Source organism: Polyodon spathula, chromosome 3, assembly GCF_017654505.1.
Source record: "Polyodon spathula isolate WHYD16114869_AA chromosome 3, ASM1765450v1, whole genome shotgun sequence".
Lineage (NCBI taxonomy): Eukaryota > Metazoa > Chordata > Actinopteri > Acipenseriformes > Polyodontidae > Polyodon > Polyodon spathula.
The window spans coordinates 63,590,202-63,610,612 of NC_054536.1; the positions used below are offsets into that span (position 1 = coordinate 63,590,202).

The 20,411-nt window shown below is 36.6% G+C and overlaps 1 protein-coding gene across 2 annotated transcripts; it reads right to left on the minus strand.

The window, feature by feature from the left end:
* Positions 1-77: 77 nt before the first annotated feature.
* LOC121313301 (collagen alpha-2(VI) chain-like) lies at positions 78-19,242 on the minus strand. Of its 2 annotated transcripts, XM_041245691.1 has the most exons (30): positions 19,161-19,227; positions 18,641-18,705; positions 17,847-17,996; positions 16,572-17,164; positions 16,228-16,248; positions 15,540-15,605; positions 15,397-15,450; positions 14,970-15,014; positions 14,861-14,887; positions 14,739-14,765; positions 12,093-12,137; positions 11,934-11,987; positions 11,487-11,549; positions 10,383-10,445; positions 10,244-10,297; positions 10,111-10,146; positions 9,352-9,414; positions 9,059-9,121; positions 8,349-8,411; positions 7,931-7,993; positions 7,149-7,199; positions 6,656-6,691; positions 5,992-6,054; positions 5,269-5,331; positions 4,790-4,825; positions 4,643-4,688; positions 3,978-4,130; positions 3,125-3,571; positions 2,994-3,032; positions 78-2,253 (listed from the first exon to the last, which is right to left on the minus strand). In XM_041245691.1, exons 3-30 carry the CDS (start codon positions 17,947-17,949, stop codon positions 1,646-1,648), a joined length of 3,045 nt encoding a protein of 1,014 aa, XP_041101625.1. In that variant the 5' UTR covers positions 17,950-17,996; positions 18,641-18,705; positions 19,161-19,227; the 3' UTR covers positions 78-1,645. The 2 variants fall into 2 exon arrangements, with proteins under 2 accessions (XP_041101625.1, XP_041101624.1); XM_041245690.1 differs by lacking the exon at positions 18,641-18,705 and having other exon boundaries at positions 19,161-19,242.
* Between the last annotated feature and the right edge of the window lie 1,169 nt (positions 19,243-20,411).

Below are 20,411 nucleotides of genomic sequence, written 5' to 3' on the forward strand. Positions count from 1 at the left end.
TCTATTCTACAAAATGTCAGTAGACATGGGCAGTTTTATTCCTGTATCACAAGGTAGGCTAAGCCAGTGTTTCCCAACCCTGCTGGTTCATATTCCAACGCAGCGCTCAATTGCTTAAATGAACCGTATCAACAAATGAAGAGCTTGAAAATAATTTGAAAATGTCCACGTAATCACTTTACTAGTTCAGTGAAGGGTTCAATTAAGCAGTGAGTGCTATGTTGGAGCAAAAACCAGCAGACACGGTGTGCTGCCAGGAACAGGGTCAGGAAACATTGGGCAAGCGGCCTTGACCTTTTGGGGGAAGGTGGTCCAGAGTGCCATTTTTCCTGCCTGCTGGCGTAAGTTATCATTCAATCAATATACATTACATCATAGTTCGGACAACATATAGGGGCGGCTATTAAGCTCCAATGGACGAGGCCATGGGCCAAATTATATTACATTTCATGGACGTTGTCGTTTGTAAAATGCAATATGTTAATGGTTCATTTTAAGTCTTTTATGGATGTCACCTTTCTGAATCAGCTTGGAAAAGCTAATAACAAAAATTGACTTTGATGTAGTTTTCTTTGTCTCTCGATTTTCCGAACTCGTACCATGCAGAGGTGTGAAAATTAAATGTTAATTGCACACTCAGATTAATCAAATGAGCTGTTTTTTTCTTCTATGTGTTGAACTTAAAATATTGAAAAGTTTTCAAGAAATGACATTCTTATTTTTAGCATGAAGCAGATCTTCAGACTAGAAGGACATTACAATCAGTTTTTCCACATTCTTACACATAGAAAAGAAGATTTAATAGGTACCTCCATTTTATTAAAACATATAAATTAGAAACAAACACAAATGGAAAACTTTTGTTGTCAAAATGCCTAAAAGTAATTTGTATTTACCTGAAAAAATATCTAAACATTCCTATTGCAAATTATATAAAAACATGCTATTGCAAATATTTCTCTAAAAGTAAACCAGTCAAATGATTAAACATTGTATTCACTACAGATGATAACAAGAAGCAAATAAGCACCAAAATTTTCTCCATCCTTTTAAAATTAAGTACTTTGTGTTTTGAAAACAATGTTTACACCAGGAAACCAATCCATGCTTGCAAGGCAGTTTCATAAAATGGTACATTGCTGAGAAAAAAAACAAAACAAAACACCTTTTTAGAGACTTCTGAAAAAAGTTACAAAACCAGTAACTTAGATCAACATAAAGGGATAATAATCAAACTTAAAAAAAAAAAACAACTCACAAGTCAATTATTGTTTTGTTGTTACATTTTGATTCAGGTGAATCCTCATTTATCTTGACACAACAAGTTTGCAGTGTTTGGGTTATCTTTCTTGTGTTACAGGAAATAGGACCCTACCTGGCCCAATTCCCTGTGGCAGTATAATGACATAAAACAAAAGTAAGGCTCAGGTTGGGTCCTATTTCCTGGAACACAGGAAGTAAACTTCTAGAGACTTGGCAAAAAAATAAAAAAATAAAAAAAAAAGTTACAAAACATGAGTCAAAGAGGGAACAAAAAATAACCAACAAGGGTTATGAACTATTGTTAGAGCTAACATTTAAGATTAAAATGTGTGTAACATGGCTTTAAAAAAGGCCCAGTATCTCAGATTTCAGGCCCTGCAAGTTAACCTAAACAATGTGCAATATGTCTAACAACCCTTGTTGAGATCAGATCGCTATACTTCTTAAAATGAAACACTGATGCTTTATCGTTAAAAACCAGCTGCAACAACCGGTCATGATCAACATCGGAGCCAACAGCAAACGCAGTGCTTACAACGTTTGCCTTTCTCATAGACATGATTCCATCATCGAAGTTCTTGTCACTGGTAACTCCGTCGGTTAAAAAGACAAAGGACGTTTCTGCGTTCTTCCTCACTCCACGGAATCTAGACGCACGGTTGTTTATTAAATTATCGACAGCATATAGTAGCGCCCCTCCCAAATGGGACGACGAGTCGCGGTACACAGCCTTTGAGATAAAAGAATGAATGATGGCTGCATCGTATGAGAAATCGAGAAGCAGGTCTTGCTCGGCTTCACTTCCATATTGGAGGACTGCGATCCTTGCTCCTTTATAGTCATTGTCTTTCTGTGCCAGTCTGATTTCTTGGGCTATCTGGTTAATAAAGCGCAGAACTGTCCTGAAGTTTTCTTCTCCGGTTCGCTCCGAGCCATCAACAAAGAACAAAATGTCGACAGGGCGCTGTACAAGCGGGGCAACCTTTAGTTCTACAAAACAAAATTCATCACATATAAGTACAGCAAAATTTAGACTAGCTAAATGGAGAAAACGTTCTGGTGCAGGAAAGGATTGTATTTTACTGCCCCCTAGTGGCCATTTTGTAAACACTTTCAGCATTATAATTTGGTACCTTTTAATGTTTTGTGTAGACTGCTGTTAATCACATGTTTCTAGTGATACCCAACTAGAAAATAATTGTTCTTAATTTCAATTTAACAAGGTGGACTGCTAACTTTAGATAAACTTATTACAGGCACAATGAGAATTCGTCTTTGCAAATTTGCAGTCAACCATTGCTACAATGAACTGCTAGGGCAGGCAATAAATTGTATTGGTTTGTGAAGTGTGTCACCCTTCCTTTAACTTCTATATACCAGTAGCTGATCATCAGGTAACAATGGGTTTATTGTCTGTTCATAAACTGACAAACTATTACAGCTATTGTATAGATCATGCTAAAGCAACTGACCTCATCCTCTTTGTCATATTTGAAATTCTATACTTTTTTCAAGGTGTTGCCTTCTGCTTTTAATTTTTCAACATTGCTGTCCTCTAGAAAATATAGCTCCCCCTAAAACTGCAGACTGCTGTAGTTCAATAGGAAAGATTTCTACAAATCCTGCCACTGTTTGACATGAATGGCTGTTTAGTAACCAACCGCTACCTAAAATGGAAAAATGAGTGACGTGAAAGTAAGAAAAAAGTAATACATTCCACGGTTTCTTACCTGGGGCACAATTCACGTTTGGGCAGATGGTCTCGGGTTCTGCAATATTCAAATTAAAGCAGAGTTAATAAGCAACTGTCACTCCAATTATGACAACTGTTTTAACGCAGGTGGCTATCAGGTGAACTTACCTGGGCAAAGGATTTGTTCAATCACCTCCAGGAATTCCTCTGCAGTCAGTTCAGCATAAACACTGAGAGTTTTCACTCTGTCACCGATATTACAAGCTATCTTCTCCAAGGACGCTCTCTCGGCTTTGCCATCAAACATATCCCCAATGGCGATGGCATACACTTCAACTCCCTGACACAGGCTCTCCAAATTGTCCAAGTCTTTTGGATCGTACCGCCCGTCAGTAATGACTAGAGCCACTACTTTAGTGCCTAGCCGTCTGCCAGGCACAATTAACTGTTCGTATGTGAATTTCAAAGCCGATGGTGTCCATGTTCCACCAGCTATCCATTCCATAGCTTTTACTTTGGCCTTAAAGGAAGTTACTGAGGTAATGCTTTCGTCATCCATTCGAATGGCTTGCACAGCTCCTTGATGGCTGTACTGCACAACCCCAAGGCGGGAACCTAAAGACAAACCGCACAGTTAGCTTGCATACTGTCTGTGTCCCCAGTGCTCACTTCTCTGTCTACCTGCCATCTTGTATGGTTGTCTTGTCTTAATACCAGTGACGCTTGGGTGTTTGCCTGTTTCCATGAATGCTTGTGATGCTTATGATGACTTCTGAACGCCTTGTTTAACTGATCTGATTTTTTAAAAACAGCTTCATAATGGCAGGGGAACAAAACAAACCATTCCCCCCCAAAAAACACACCCACATAATCATTTGCTAGAGCACATGGGTGTGATTTGCATTGTTAGAGAGCCATCTATGTCTTTCCTGTCATTTGAACGTGTTGACTACATCTAACAGGGTGTCCCTGTGAAAGAGGTTCCAAGCTTCTAATAAGTAATGAATCAACAAACACGTACCTGATACATCCGAAATGTTTTTCGCCATTGTTCCCAGCCTGTTTGCTACATTTATGACAAAGTTCTTAGCAAGGCTGAAGTTAGTTTTTCCAATGCTTTCCGAACTGTCAATCACAAACACAAGGTCGAGAGATTGGCAGACTTTCTCGCAATCTGCAAAACAATCCCGAGTTATATACTGCTACTGCGCAGTGAAAAACAACTGCTTATCTTCAGCATTGCACCGTATCTATTACAAACAAGCTTACAATAATAATAATTAAAACAGCGTTTATTATGCAATACACCCTTATACAATACAAAGTTGCCAGTAATTTTGCAGTACCATGCTTTGCCATACCCCTCTGGGGTATGCTTTACTACACTTTGCTAGGCATTTACTATGGTAAACTGTTATAAGAGTAACATTTTGTGTAACCTGTTTGGGGAATCCATTTAGGAAAAATGAATTAACCAAACCCCTTAGAGGTAAACTCCTTTTAAAATATATACAATTGTTAATTCTATACTATATATATATATATATATATAATATATATATATATATATATATATATATATATATATATATATATATATATATATATATATATATATAATATAATATACTTTATGGTATTATCGTATACGTTATTCCACAAAAGCTTAAAAAAAAAAAACCTTACCACAGCAGCCACATGTTTCTCTTACATATCCCATTATGTCACAATCCTGGTGTTATAAAAATAGAAAAAGCAAAAACAGTAAAAGTTAAACAGAGTAATCATTAAACATGCTACAGGAGTGTTTTATACCTACATATTGTTACTCACAGTTATTCCAGAGGCACCACGAGTTCCTGGAGACCCCTATGGCAAATATAATAACACATTCAACTATAAAATAAATCAGGTGTAAATTAAAAAAAAAAAAAAAAGTTGGATGTGGATTAAGGCTCAAGGAATAGATGAACATGTCAGGGCACGCGATGCAGTGCTTCAGCCCTGGAGGGGGAGTCGTTTCCATTTCTGTCAAGCAGGAAGTAGGGATATTTAAGCACAATGGACATGTAAATATTGGTGTGGAGGACAGGTATGCCAATAAGAGACAGAAAGCAGGGAGCTGTAAAATTCCATTGATGAATAAATACAAATCCCTAAAATGGAACTGCAGCGTTTAACACCTGTTGTAAACCATGTTTATAATATATTGTTAACCTTTTGGTTTTGTCAATGTGGTAACTAGCAAAAAAAGGTCTTGTACAGAACACTTACTGAGACAATAGGAAGCTAGAGGCTAGTATGATACTTACCTGTGATCCAGGTTGTCCTCTTTGTCCCCTCTCACCTGGTATGCCTTCCGGTCCTGGATCCCCCTTAAGCAATTCAATTATTGACCATTAAATCAACTCTTAGGAAGAGATAAGTGCAGTAAAACCTGCTAATTCAACCTCTACAAACCGGCATTCTCTGAAAGTTTGCATAATTTCTGGGCCCAGACCAAGTCCATATTGAAATGAATAGTGTAGTACCCTTTACAATCGATCTACTGATGCTGGATTAGGTTTTGCTAAAACAAGCTTTCCATTAGCAATAGGGTTACAGTAGCATACACAGAATAATGTAGATTCACATGTTGTTATGCTAATGATAGGTATGAAAATGTCTTTTCTAGGCTTGGTATTATTTAGTACATAAATAGTTTGCTAATGTGAGCTGCGACAGTAGTTTATTCCTCGCCATAGCATTACAGCTTCCAGCATATAGCTTCCATTCAGCCCATTACACTGGTGTTTTCTTGGCTTGCATTCGTATTCCTCAAACTGGTTCCATTTATGTTACTTTCTATTGACTAGTATAGTAAAGAGTGAGGCCACATATAAGTGTGCAGTTATCCTCCAACACATTATTTGGCTTGTAAACAATCTTCGTAGAGGATGGAGATAAACCTACTATTGAATTGTCCTTCTTGGATCTGTGATGGGATATACAGTATATAATCATATATGACTGGCTTTTACTGCAATTGTACTTACTCTTTCTCCTTTGATGCCTTTAGTTCCCAGTGCCCCTTTGTCCCCATAATATCCTTGAGTCCCCTGGAACAGAAAACCAAGAACATTTGGTATATTGGATTTCATATATAAAAATAGTGTTAGAAGATCTCTGTTAGATTACATGAAAAGTTATTCTGAGACTGTACATGGTCAGGACTTTCAGATATCAGTTGAATAAACACCCTATCAAATTATTCCCATACACTTAGGTACTCATAGGGGTTTTCAACCATGACATATTTTTTATATATAATAAAAACATTTTACCTTACCTTTTTTTTAATTTTTTTTTTTTATAACCAAACAAAAAATGGGGTCATTTAGGTCATAGTTTGTGACACCCAGTCATGCATCTTTACTAACGTCAAGTATGAACTTCTTTGGATTTATCACAGTTTCCATCTAAACAGCAGTATTGTTTTAAACAGCTTCTTGAGCTCGATCAAACACTACTCAATTGGATTCAGAACCGGTGATAGCCTGGGCTATGGACCAAGGACATATAGTAAGTCAATACCTATGAGCAATACTGTATATTATAACACTACTGAAACTGTGCAATGTAACTCAATGACAGGATGGATAAACATGTGCCCTATGCAGTCTCATAATATGAATGAAGATCTTTATTTTCTAATATTACCTGCAGTCCCCGAGACCCAGAGTCCCCTCTGTCTCCCTGAACAGAAATGTGAAGACAAAGTAATGATTACTACAAATTATTCTTGACAACAAGTGACAGTGTATAGCAAGGCTTCTCAAACCGTCGACTCCCTGTGGCTGCTGGTTTTCATTCAAACCGAGCTCTCAATTACTGAACTAGACCCTTAATTGAACAGATAATTTGCTTAATTAGACCTTTTTACTTGTTTTCAGTTCTTGAACAGTTGCATATTTCAAGTTAGCGATAACATTTGATAAGTAACTTGAACTGCAACTGTTTAAGAGCTGAAAACAAGTCAAAAGGTCTAATTAAGCAAATTATCAGTTCAATTAAGGGTCTAGTTAAGTAATTGAGAGCTCGGCTGAAATGAAAACCAGCAGCCACAGGGGGTCCCCAGGACCGAGTTTGAGAAGCCCTGCTGTATAGCATGTTTTCAAAATGGGTTATTTGTTGCTAACAACATTTGTTTTACCTGTATGCCTCTGGCACCTGCATAGTTGTATCCATCTTTGCCTTTGTCACCCTTAAAAATAATAGCACGGTATGTTAGGCAATGGTGTTTTTGTGAACAAAAATAAAGTATCCCCTATGAACCATTTTACTGGGTGCATTAAGCAACTGAGCATCTCAGAGCGAGAATTCAGAGCTGCTCGGGGGGGAGTGGAACTGAGCATGCCGTTAAGTGGGTTGTTTTACTGAGCTGCTCTGAGCAGCTCACTTACCTAACGTGCCTAATGTACCAAAACCAGTGACAAAACCAGTCACATGGTCAAGATTAAGGTCACTAGCACATTTTTTAAACAAGACTTCATATTTGGGAAAGAAATAAAACCATAATAACAATATAAAACTACTGAGAAACAACTTGAAGGACCATGAAGGATCTATTAAATTACTGTTCAGATTACTTTGTTGTTGGTTTTATACCATGAAAGTATTTGCATTCTTGTATTTTGCATGAGGTTAAAACAAACGATTCCAAGAAGTATCTTCCGGAAACATAAAGTCACATAACAGCAAAATGGCAGATTTTGCAGATTTTGGTTCTAGTCTGTACCTCATATTACTTCTGATGTGTCAAATTATATATTTAAATACTAACAGCCAACACTTTAATTTTTATACATTCTGTAATTTATTAAACATGAAATCCTTTTATTTCTAAAGGTCCATTTTCAATTCTCCTTTTAAAATTTCTACAGCGCTGAAACATGAACCCTCCTTGAGTTGACAGTTTATTAATAAAACCCATACCTTAGCTCCTGGGGACCCAAGATCTCCTCTTGGCCCAAAATCACCTGCTTCCCCCGCATTTCCCTAAAAAGCCAAGCGACGGTTTGTCAACTTAGTAGAATGCAAAACAGTAACAGGAAGACAACTAAAACTAGAAAAAAAAATGAAAGCAACCATTTTCAGTCTCTTAAAAAAAGCATGTAGGAGGTTTTAAATTGTTGATAACTAGAAAGTTAAAGATTTCATATATTTTTTAGCCTTTTGAACAAGAATACTTCAATAAACATCCCAAGTGAAGTCCTGAATGATGTCACAAAAAATATTTCAGATCTTTCTCAGCAACCATTGAATGTCAGTAATATTTATAGGAACTTGAACTGCATGCATTTATGGTGCTAACAACATACTTGTTAGAGCCCACTGACCAGGCGCCACTTACACGCTTTCCTGTAGTGCCACTCTCTCCAGGAGTACCCCTAACACCTTGGAAACCAGGGGACCCCTGGAAATAAGGGAAGAGCATTTGTTTATATAATAAACAAACAAATAAATAAATACATTTTAAATTGATAATGTGCTAACTGTCTAGCAGGTAAAAAAAATCAGCTTTTAGATAATAGTGAAAAAAGTGTTTGAGGAAGGTACTAAGCAAGCAACAAGTGTAAAACTGAGCTTAACTGTGGGAACGCTTCAGGTTTAAGAGCAGTCTTTGTTTACAGTGCATACAGTACAACAAGATTCAAATTGTTTGTGGCACACATAATATACTGTAACAGACAGCTTGGCCTGCTGTTGACCTGCAAACTACTGCAAAATCATTAATGCCATCATTAAAAGGTGTGATTCAGTGAGCTTTCAGTTCTTTCTGAATACTCAATATACTGCAGCAGAGCGGATGTAGAAAAACTAAAATGAATAAATTGCAAGGAATACTGGCAAGAAAACCCCTTTATTGACAAATGTTGTTTTATTTATTTCTTGGTGCAGTGATTCACCCAAAGCATTGGTTTCTTCCACAGCTATACCATACTCCTTCACAGCTACACCTTAATACAGGAGTCAGAAACCAAGTTCTGTTACAGTAAAATTTAAGGAAAATACAGTATAAAGTTCCCAAAAAGAAAGCATCCTTCATTCAGTCTTGCTTACAATGACTCCTTTTTCTCCAGTTCTTCCAGGCAATCCTCTTTCCCCCTCAGGTCCGAGGTCCCCCTAAAACATATCATAGAAATTTGTGAAAATTAAAAAAAAAAAACCTTGTATACAGGGCCTTAGCAGGGCCAGACTTCCACATTTCAAAGAGGAGCTGTGATTGAGCTGGCACTACTGAAATCATCTGGTAATGGATTCTAATACTGTACAATAAAAAGAAAAGACATATTCTTTATTAAAGTACGATCAATAATTTTACATACTGTAGGACTGCGTTTCATTTTATATACCTTTTCTCCTTTGCTGCCAGTTTTGCCTCGTTGTCCAACTATTCCGATTTCCCCCCTTGTACCCTGTGAATTACACTCTGCATATTAAAGAGAATTACACTGGAGTCCAGTTCCACCTAACAAGGGCTTTTCTGCAGGTGAATTAGCTTGTTAGCTATAACATAACAGTTATTTTGACATATGTATGGGCATTTTCAGTATGGTGTTCTCATTTTTTGATAGTCATAAACAGAAGTTTATGAAGTTAAGCAATTTTTATTTTTGTAAAACCTTTTGTGGAAATATCACAAATCTGCTGGATCACTAAAATTCAGAGGTGCTTCACTCTAGGGGTGTGCTGAAACTGGTTCTCATACTTGTAATTGCCTTTAAGAAGTGTTTATCGACAGAGTTTAAATAAATCCATTCATTAATGTGCCAATTTCAAAACCAGAAACACTGCGCTTCCCTCGCCTTTACAATTGAATACCAATCAATGGCAATTTAGTTCCGTATTTTTTCAAAGCTGATTGGAAAAAAAAAAAAAACTCATCCGGGTGCTTTACCGTCATCTTTACTGTCAACTGTCATAGCGAGGCCGTAAACCGACAATGACAATATCAGTTTAGGGCCTCTGTACGGCAGTAAATCAGTAAATATGTTTTAATGAATTAAATGCAGTTTGGTATTCACAAAGCTGTTCTTGACTGTTGTTAAAGGGCCTCTATATTTAATAACCTGCTTAAGCTTGCCCATTGTGTATAATAAAACGATACTTACAGGGTCACCTGGATCTCCTGTAGTTCCTGTTTTCCCCTGAAAAAGGTAGATACAGGCTGTAATTAAAATGCTCACAAGGAAGTACACTATATAGAAGTCCTGTATAAAATATGTATGTATATATGTAAAATACCTTTGTTCCTTTTTGTCCGGGAAGCCCAGGATTTCCAATGTAGCCATACACACCCTAATAAAAACAATAATAAAAGCTGTTTATATTGCTCTGTATTATATTTGTAATATAACATTCTTGTTTCTTTAATATACTGTACCTTTTCACCACTGTCACCTATGGCTCCTTGGGGCCCTGATCTTCCAGGCTGTCCAGCATAACCCTACATTTCAAACAAATAAACAGTGTCACATTGTAAACTAAACAACAGAAACAACCGTAATCAACCTCTGGCCCTGTCCCTCAATCCACAAGCCTATCCTTAGTTCATGCACACATCTGGCTGATGGTTCAGTTTCCTTTGTTAAAGTCAAAAAGCCCATGTTAAATGATTTACGGTATAAACATAATAGTATTTTAGGGTAAAAGGTAAACATGGCTTAATTACTGACTGCGATTATTGAATATTTTTTTAATCATTACAGTGGAAAGAGAGTCAGTTTATTTTTACTTGTAGAGACTGAGGCTTGTTTTAACTAGGGAAGGATATACAGTAATACAGCTCTGAAACCTCTGCTACATTACAGCCCATTTTCAAAATGAACTAAACAAGGGTGGGTGAGCCAAGGTTTTACATTCTATGGACTTTTAAATCAAATCTAATATACACTAGGAGAACATTGGGCAATTTTAGGGTTCATTTTTAGCTGTCATAGGATATCCTCTTAAATTAAGCCATAGTGCTGAAGATGGGAGTTGATTCTGTTTAAAATTAATCCCATGTAGTTTTATATACATTTACAGATAAATCACACATGGTGAGTTTGGTCCAACTGGCATTGAATATACTCCCTAACATTGCATTCCTATCTTGAATAAATAATATCCCTGCGGCAATGTTTCAGTATCAAAATCAATTAGCAATGTCATGTGGCAGATTATCAACATGTATTATGTTGAAGTGATTTTAAACATTTTCCTGACATCATCTGCCAAACATGTTGAATATATTCATGTTTCATATTTTAAAGACTATTTAGATTTTCTACTTCAGGCACATTTTCTGCTGTCAAGTTTCGTTACCTTCTGTTCTAAAATACAGCTGTAATAATCAACACTTTCGCTGGTAGATAGCAGGATTTCTGATTCGTTGAACACTTTGATCAGGTATATGACATGTTCAGACTGCGCTGAATTTTTCTAAAGTGGGATCAACATTTGCATTTGCAAAGAAAGTACAGTATTATAACATTTTCACACATACCTTTACCCCTGGATCTCCGGCCTCACCTCTGATGCCAAAGTCACCAGGGGGACCCATTCCTCCCTGTGAAGTGCAAGAATTTGATTAATAAAACGGACGTCGTATACAAATATATACTATTGGTCACTACAAATGTCACTCTTCTGGCCCCTCCCACTTTATATGTGAGCATGACTAATATACAGCACCTGCTAGATAACTGGGCACCATACTAAAGGTCAAAAGTCGATTATTTGGCAGGTAATACAAACATATGTTTTGTGTATGAAGACATCTTTTAAATTTGTTTTATTTTTTTTTGGCTAAACAAATCTGTTACAGTGAGAGATTATAGTCCATTAGCTCCCAGAGGCTATCTGCAGGATAATGCCAGCTCAAAATGTATGTCTGATTTTTTTTTTTTTTTTTTTTTTTTTTAAAAAAGGACAGTATTTATCTTTGTTTTACCTGCATGCCAGTCTCCCCTTTACAACCGGGTGTGCCAACAGTGCCAGGTTTTCCCTTTTAAAAAAAGAACAAAATAAAGTTCAGATGATTTAGTTATATTTCAACCACATTGACTAGTAGAAAAACGTATTGAATAAGTAAAATAAATGCTTATCTTACCATCATACCATCAATTCCACTGTACCCAGGTGTTCCAGGTTCACCCTTAAAAGAAAACGGTCAGTGCTTTCAGAATGACGTTGAATAACACATACATATTAAGAAAATACCAACATAATGTACTGGACCTAGCTGAGCCACCTTTGCAATGATACATGTGAGGTTATGGTTTTGTGAGCCACTGGCTGACATGGGAGAGCTGGTACATCCCTTGTACAAATTAATGGGTATATGCAATGGTAAAAGCATAGCAAAATGTAATAAAGCACAATTAAATCACGTAAAACACATTTTGTACCGTAAAACACAAATTTGATTGGTGCCATAGGTCTGAGGGGCAGTAAATTATGTGGGCCTGTGCTGAGAATTCCTTCCTCACGTGAGGCATTTTGCTGCCTGTATCGCTGGCATTGCTTTCATATGGTGTTGGACAGATCCGCGCAGGACGATACGGCTCAAATCGAAAAGAGAGCGATTTTTTTTTTTCCTGACTGCCAAGTGATGACAAGACAACATGTGTTTGCCAGGAAAAGTCATGAATGAAACTGCTGTCTACGTACGGAAGTGTCCAAGAACCCTGAAGTGTTTGATCCCTCCCATATTTCATACAAGTCAGACAGGCAGGCAAGCCAGTATTTTATACATCGCCCCTGATAAGCATCCTTGTAAAAGGATATATTTTCTGTCACTTTAGTAGTAGGCTGCTTGCTGTCAGCAATGTATTGTATGTTTCTATGTTAAACTGATGGCTCATTTCATACACCTGCATACAGAAAAAGTGTTTTTATTTAGTGGATTATATGGTGCACATTACAGCTATGGCCACAAAGTTTTGCATTACGCACTATTGAATTAATAATGTTACGCTGACATATTGAAATTACATATCGCTTTGTAGTTTTCCAAAAATTAAAAAAAATGGACATTTCGAAATCTAACATGAAATACTGTGTACTTTTGAGATACAATTTTGTAGTTTTAGATTCCATGATGTTAAATAAAACATTGAATATGTTTTTTTTTTTTTTTTAAATTATGTCTGCATCCTAATATTCTACTAGGTGATGCAAAACTTTCGACCATATATGCAAATTATATTCAAGTACATAGCCTACGGTGTGGAATTGACAACTACTGTATCACGTAATGTAACTCCTGTGTGTCCTGGCGCAGACTAGCGGTACCGCACAGTAAAAGTGCTTTGCGGTGCGCGTCGCGCCTGTCTTTTCTCTGGCTTTTTAGGTGGCTTTTAATGTACTGTCTGTATCAATAAAAAGTAACTTGTTTAAGAGTCATGCCTTTGTCTTCTGTACCTCTAGATTCGTTCCAGTGTCTTTTAGACAATGTAATTTGAGAGGTGGATAAAGACAGTGGGTGCTCTAGGTACAGTAACTGGGCATTGTCAGCTATTTAGTGCACCCTGCACAAGTCTAAGCTGACATATCCTAGTATGATAGAAATGCATGTAACACTATTTGAACATCTTATTTTCTTATTTAGTTCAAAATGCTGTAAAAACAAATATGTCTCTATTCATAGTAGATCCCAAGTTCTAGAACAAGTCTGAAAATGCTCATTGTCCCTGGTTATGCAAAACACATGAAGTGCTGACTTTGCAGTACCTGTGTATAAAATTACAGATTACTTAGACTTTGTTCTACTGCAAAGTAAAACAAAATAAAATTAACCCATGATGGCCAAATGTATATGGTGTTATTTTATGTAGTATATAAAAGCAAAATCTTCTGTAAATGACAAGTATATCGGATATGCTACACTGCAACTGGTAAAAAAATTAAACAAATAAGTGATTTTTGTATTCCATTAACCCTAAACCACTTGTATAGATGCATTTCTAGCACATAATAACCCACATACAAGTTATCAGGATAACCCACATGCAAGTTATCAGAATAACCCACATACAAGTTATCAGAATAACCCACATACAAGTTAAAGGCTACTGAGTAGATGCCATAGTATTCTGATCCAGTGGTAATTAATAATCTTAAGCAGAACCAACATTTTGCAGCAACTTGGTATGTTTCTCAAGAGTGTCTTACTGCCTCAATGCGCATCAACCCCTTTTTTTACTTAAAAATAACTCATAATTAAAGATTTAGCACATTAAACAATTCTGATTCATGTCTAGAGTGTATTCTACTGTAAAAGTGTGTTTCCCAATGTAAACAAAGTCCTACATTTTCTCTATAATGGAGCAATCACAGTCTATCATAATTTTTATGGGACAACATGTTCTTGCATAAGTTAATACATTGTGTGTAGGGTATCTCTTATTGCTTTATGAGATGCCACCTTGTGTAGTTTGGGCAAGAAGTCCACAAAAAGAAGCCATCAAATGATACAAAAAGATTTATGTTATAAAAAGACACTCTTATTATGAATCTATTCTAAATCAATATCGTTTTCCGGAGTTGTTTTTTTTAACTAGAATTGTCATATAAGCACAGGATGACATATCTATACAGGAGAGGAATTTTGACAGATCCTTGACTGTGCATGGTTGATTTCTCATATGCGATACACGAAAATATAAAGAAAGCATCACTCAAGTACAGTGATTAAAAAATAGAATGCACCTCTTACTGTTTATATCAGTAAAATTAATTTATTAAATGAATTTACCTTTAAACCTGGCGCACCAATATCACCCTGTAAAATAAATAAAAATGTAAAATGTATTAATTTTCCATCAAAAAGGCATCGACCTGTAATAAAAGATGAATCTGAATCTGTGTGAAACTTACTTTTTCTCCTTTAAGACCAGAATACCCCTACAAGTAAATCAGAAAAAAAAAAAAGTCCAGTAAGTATATTTTCTTAGCATTGGTAATATTAAATTCATACAGCACCTACCTTTTGGCCAGGAAAACCAATTGGACCTTCAATTCCAGGATCTCCCTGTAAAAATAAAAGTATAAATTATAGTATTTTTACGGGTTATGGTACAGGTCAAGGACAAGATTAACTAGATATTTAATGAAAATGCACTTACACTTTGAAATGTTAATATAGAAATATTATATAAAGAAATGAATGTTTTGTTTCAAAATGGTCTGTCCCCCTTCAAATTAGTCTTGTCCTGTCCTTCAATGGCTACGAGAACCCTCAGGGAACACAATTTAGGCAAAACTGCAATGATTTGCTCCTGTTACAAATAACCACTTTCAGGCTTAACATCGTCACGAGCGTGTTTACTGGATGCGCTTGCTTTAGTTTCTTAAATACATTTTCTTCATCACACACAAGAACAGCTAACGTAGTCAAATGTACAGTAACTTGCCCTTTGTCCAGGAGCCCCCAGGTCACCAGCTGGGCCTGTACTTCCTTTTGACCCCTAGTGAAATAAACAAATATGATTGAGGAGGAAAATGTTAACAACAAATTAAAATGTAAAAAAAATATAATCTTTGGAAGTAGTCTTACCTTTATACCCATAAGTCCTTTGGGTCCTGGTATTCCTGAAGTCTCTAAGCACCTTTGTTCTTCACACTACATAAACAAATAAGCAAACAATATGAACAAATAGATTTGAAATTCAATGAAGTATATAGCGTTCTATTTGAAAAAAAAAAAAAAAACTTTACAAATATGTACAGTATTGTCATATATAAGTTTAAAACCCTCAATCGTAAGATTTACAGACATCCTAAATATATTTATAAACAGATATCAATAAAAAAAGCTTTTTCTTGATGTCTTAATAACAGATGACATCTGTTTGGTGTAGCTTGGTGATTCCAAAATTACCCCCTGTCTTAATCACAGAACCACCCCATAATTGGGACTGGGTGAATACCTTTGCAAGCAGTCACACAAAAGATTGAGGCTAAAGATTGTAAAAGCATGGAGACTGAACTGCCCCTCAACCCCAAGTGGGGCTTCTAAGGCAGGCTTGAGGGATACTGGGGGCGATGTGACACTTCCTGAACTTGTGTTATCCCTGCTCTGTGGATAAGCAGAGATGACCGCAGTCTCCAATGCTCAACACCTTTCAGCTTTCAAAGTCAGTAAACCTTTGTCATCTTTTTTATAGTTTTATGCCAATATTTATAATTTAATTTCATACCATAGATGGAAGGTTTAACATCACAAGCCATTTTTATGTTCTTACCTCATGTTCTCCTTCTTTAACCTAAAATATCAAACAGAAACATGTTTATACATAAGAACATAAAATAAAAAAAGTATAGTTTAACTGTGTCCCCCATCTATTCAGCAGCAATATGATACGCTTGTTTTTCCCTTTGACGCTTCTATACGTTTTATTTTGCCAATTATGTGTTACATCACTTTTTGATAAGTAAAATATCAATGTATTTATTATAAAAGGTTTTAACCAAATCAAACAGCAAATACAGCAACACTGAGTTGCATTTAAAAAAACATTATAAAAGTAAACAAAACAAAGAGAGAATCAAGAGAGGGTGGTAATTCTATTTCTAGACATGTACTAACCATTAGGTCAGTGATTCTGTTGACTGCAGATTGTCTGTGGCCGCTTGGGTATGCTAAGTAGTCCTTGCGATACAATTCGACAGGAGAACTCGCAATTTGTTTCAATTCACTCTCCATGGTATCAAAGTGTGTTGCAACGACGAAGATTTTGATCCCGGCAGCTCTTGCAGCTTCTGCTGCCACCTGGACCCCTCCACAGGGACTTCCTGTAATGTGACCGTCCGTCAGAATGACAGCAAACTGCAGACGGGGCTTCCCTGATGGCGTGAGCCTGACTTGCTCGGTCATGTTCCTCAAAGCGCAGTCAATAAACGTCCCCCGGCCAATATAGTTAATAGCACTGACTCTGGCAAGGAATGTGGAAACATCACTGGTTATCTCGCTGAAGATTTCCACTTGGTCAGAAAAGTGAAGGCCTCCGTAAGACCACTCCACTTGCTTGGCCTGCAGTTTGGTGGCCTGGAGTTTTTGGACAAACATTCGAAGGAAGATTTTTAGTTCCTCCACTTGGCTGCCCCAAGGGTACTCTTTCAACGCCACGCTTTCTGAAGTGTCCACAGTGAAATAGACATTGATTGGGCAGTCATCTTTCCCTGCAGTACACACAAACAATGAGTTGAATATATGTTCAGGGCCATTGACCTTCATTATGTTAGATATTTGATACTAATTTTGTATAGTCAATAGGTGTTAACACAATATCAAAAAGAAACACACACAATTATTTGAGTTATTGCAATAAGAACAGCACAGGAGTGTTGCAAACATAAATAAGATGAGGGGACAGTAAAACAAATAAAAATTGAATTTGAAACTACTTTCTCTTAAATGGAGAACTTTCAATTTGGCAGAATTGGTAGGCTACATATCACACCTCTTTTTTTCTGGTAAACCTCCATTACTGTTTTGATATTTTGACTTGTTTTATCCCATATTTACACTGTTCTCAATCTGAGTTTTCTTTCTCCATAGGTAGATCTCTCATACACCATAACCATAGTTAGGTTCCAGATAGAGAACAAAACATTTTGCCAAATTCAGAATTGAAAAAGCTAAATTCAGAATTGCACATTTTGGAAACAGGTTTGACAACATTGTTTCAGGACTGTTTCCACAGACTCCACTATCATTGTGCAGTTGAATTTTTATCATTGTGAAAAGTCTTTGAGGTGTATCACTATTGATACAGGCTCTTTTTGCTTAAAGGAAGAATTCACATTGTGTTTAAAGGCAGTGGAAACACAGCTCAAGCCCTTTATCCAACAGAAAACATACCCAGGAGACCCTTGGGTCTTATCAGGAGGGCCTCAGCTTCAGGGTCTGATGCAGACATTCGCAATATCCAGAAAAGCAGGATGACCTTGAAAAGTACACCCATGATGCTTTTACACAGATCAACACTTATTCCAGGGCCCAGTGAATGCTCTGGAAAGAAAGAAAAGGGTCAATAATTCTTACAGAACAGATTGATGCGCTTATATGATTTTCATAAATAATACTGTTAACAATAAAATGTAATTAACTCCCTCCTATATGACAGTTTATATTTCTATGGGTATTTATATCCATTTTTTTATTAGTCTGCTCAATATAGTATTGTACAGTCCATATAAATGTGTCAGCCTTGTGCAAAATTACATGTTTAATGTACATTACAGTATTTTGGTTATGGCAACATGTAACTGGTTTTCAGTAAGCAAGAGTAAATCCCCTTTAAACAAATGATGAGAGCAAACAAAATGGGAAGAATATATGATAGAACCCAAAGAAGGGGGCTTTATCCTCTGGTAAGGCCCGCCTCGTGCCTGATCAATGGAACTTGTATGTTTGCTGTGGTTTGAGTCTGAATGCAGTTTTATATTTATGTTCTTTATTATTCTGTGCAGAAAAAAGGACTTTATTTCACATGATCTTATTCTAGTCCTAAGTACAAACATTACTTATTACTTTATTGATTTCAATATTTATTTGTAACCCATTGTTAAAACATACAAAGTAGAGGAAAGTTTAGTAAGAAAATGAGAAGAACTGTACATTTATCATGGCAAATGTTATTGAGGAGAGCTTACAGAATAGTTTGTTGCCTAGGCGTGCCATTTGAGATGCAGCTGGTATGAAGGCTGTTTAGCAGTGCCTGAGGGGATTAATACACATAGCTGAATCTGTGTGTCCTTTTCACTGACAGTCTTTAATTAAGACAAAATCATCAAAACCTCTGATAAAACCACCAGCCATTATATTACCCAGGCCAAGTTTCATCTTCTTTTTAACAATGTAATACATGGCAGACCGGTTTAGAATATGCATTTAATATGCTATACATGTTTATGCTTTTTTCCATGTATTACAATAGTATTTTACCATCCATGCCTTTAGATTTTAAAGTCTTTGCATTATTTTTACATTGTATATTTTATATAATTTTATTTTTGTATTGTAATTGCAAGTTAAATGTCTTTTTTCTGCAAATGTGTAGAAAATGAAAAAAAAAGTGCAATTGAAACACACAAACATGTATCTTACAGCATACTTAAAATAAAGCTTGTGCCCATAACAAGATATAAAAATATACATAACACAGCCATGTACCTTTACAAAGGAAGATCTGAACATCCAGTTTCCTTCTAACAGCTGCACTGGTCTCCTCTACTCTAAACCTAATACCTGCCTTTTATACTCAAGTACAAAAAACTGTGGTATGCTGCCTTCCACGTGCCTGTGCTTGCTAGAATGTTATTAGGACAAAGGAATGGAAGTGATTCTGGCTGAATTATTAGAATCCGCCCAAGAGCCAGAAAGGCAAATGCCTGAGCCAATGATGAGAAAGCTCTTTTACTTTGTGGACCCAGTGATACACAATTAAAAAGAGACCTTTTGCCTTCCAGATAACAAACTAAATAAGTAACAAAAATAAAATGAATGGAACTTTTCATTTTTAACTGCATATTATGTTTCAGTACCATGTAGAACCAATGACTTGATTTACATGCAAAAATAAAAATAAGTCTCACCTTTTTGTCAATTTTTTTGTAGTACCTTTTGGGTTATTTGGGTTTCCATGTAAAAATTCTCCTTCCACATGCAAATTAGCTAATTATTATTAAAATACACAAGGGTACAGTTAATGTTTCTGTCTGCATTCCAATGTGGCCATGGACAACTACCTATATATAACATGCAGCTTTCTTAACCTGGGTTTACTAGAAGTTTTTAGGTTGGGTTGAAGATCAACATATAATGTTCTCCCCTCACTACAAAACTTAAACCACTGGGTGGGTGAGGATCCCTCATGTCCTTTGTGTTCCTCACCAGGCCGGTTTACTTGGCGGCATGACTAGGTGCTGTGATGTTTGGCCTTAGCATTGGAAAATAAGTGTAACCTGACCAATAATTTGCCACCCGTTCCATCAAAGCATTACACACAGAAGACAATATTCCTCTGTACAGGAGAGCAACCGCCAAGAAAAGGTGTTCAAACCACCGCTAACTTTTGACCAGACATTGTCTTGTGATCTGGATCAGCACGCCTTGTTCATCTGGTAGAGTTAACAGTGCCATGGAAGGATGCTGTGGATGAGGTGTATGAGAGGAAGAAACTTTGGTATGCTCAACTAGCTGCTGAAGCGTAACAGCGAGGATGGAAAGTCTGGGTTTACCCAGTGGAGGTGGGTTGTTGCGGATTTGTGGTACACTCTACAACCCGGTTTCTCAGAGATGTCAGGTTCAATGGTCAAGAGTTGCATCACACAATGAAGAACTTATCTGAAGCAGCAGAAAGGAGCAGCAACTGGCTGTGGTTGAGACGGAAACATTCTGGCTGGGGATCTCAAGCACAATTGA

What these genes read in the sequence shown, in the direction of transcription:
- LOC121313301 (XM_041245690.1), bottom strand. Translation starts at nt 17,949, where the DNA reads ATGGGTGTACTTTTCAAGGTCATCCTGCTTTTCTGGATATTGCGAATG. An exon ending in TGGGGGCTCCTGGACAAAGG is followed by an intron (nt 15,015 to 15,396) that starts GCAAGTTACTGT and finishes TTATTTTTACAG; the next exon opens with GGAGATCCTGGAATTGAAGG. An exon ending in CCGGACAAAAAGGAACAAAG is followed by an intron (nt 10,147 to 10,243) that starts GTATTTTACATA and finishes TACCTTTTTCAG; the next exon opens with GGGAAAACAGGAACTACAGG.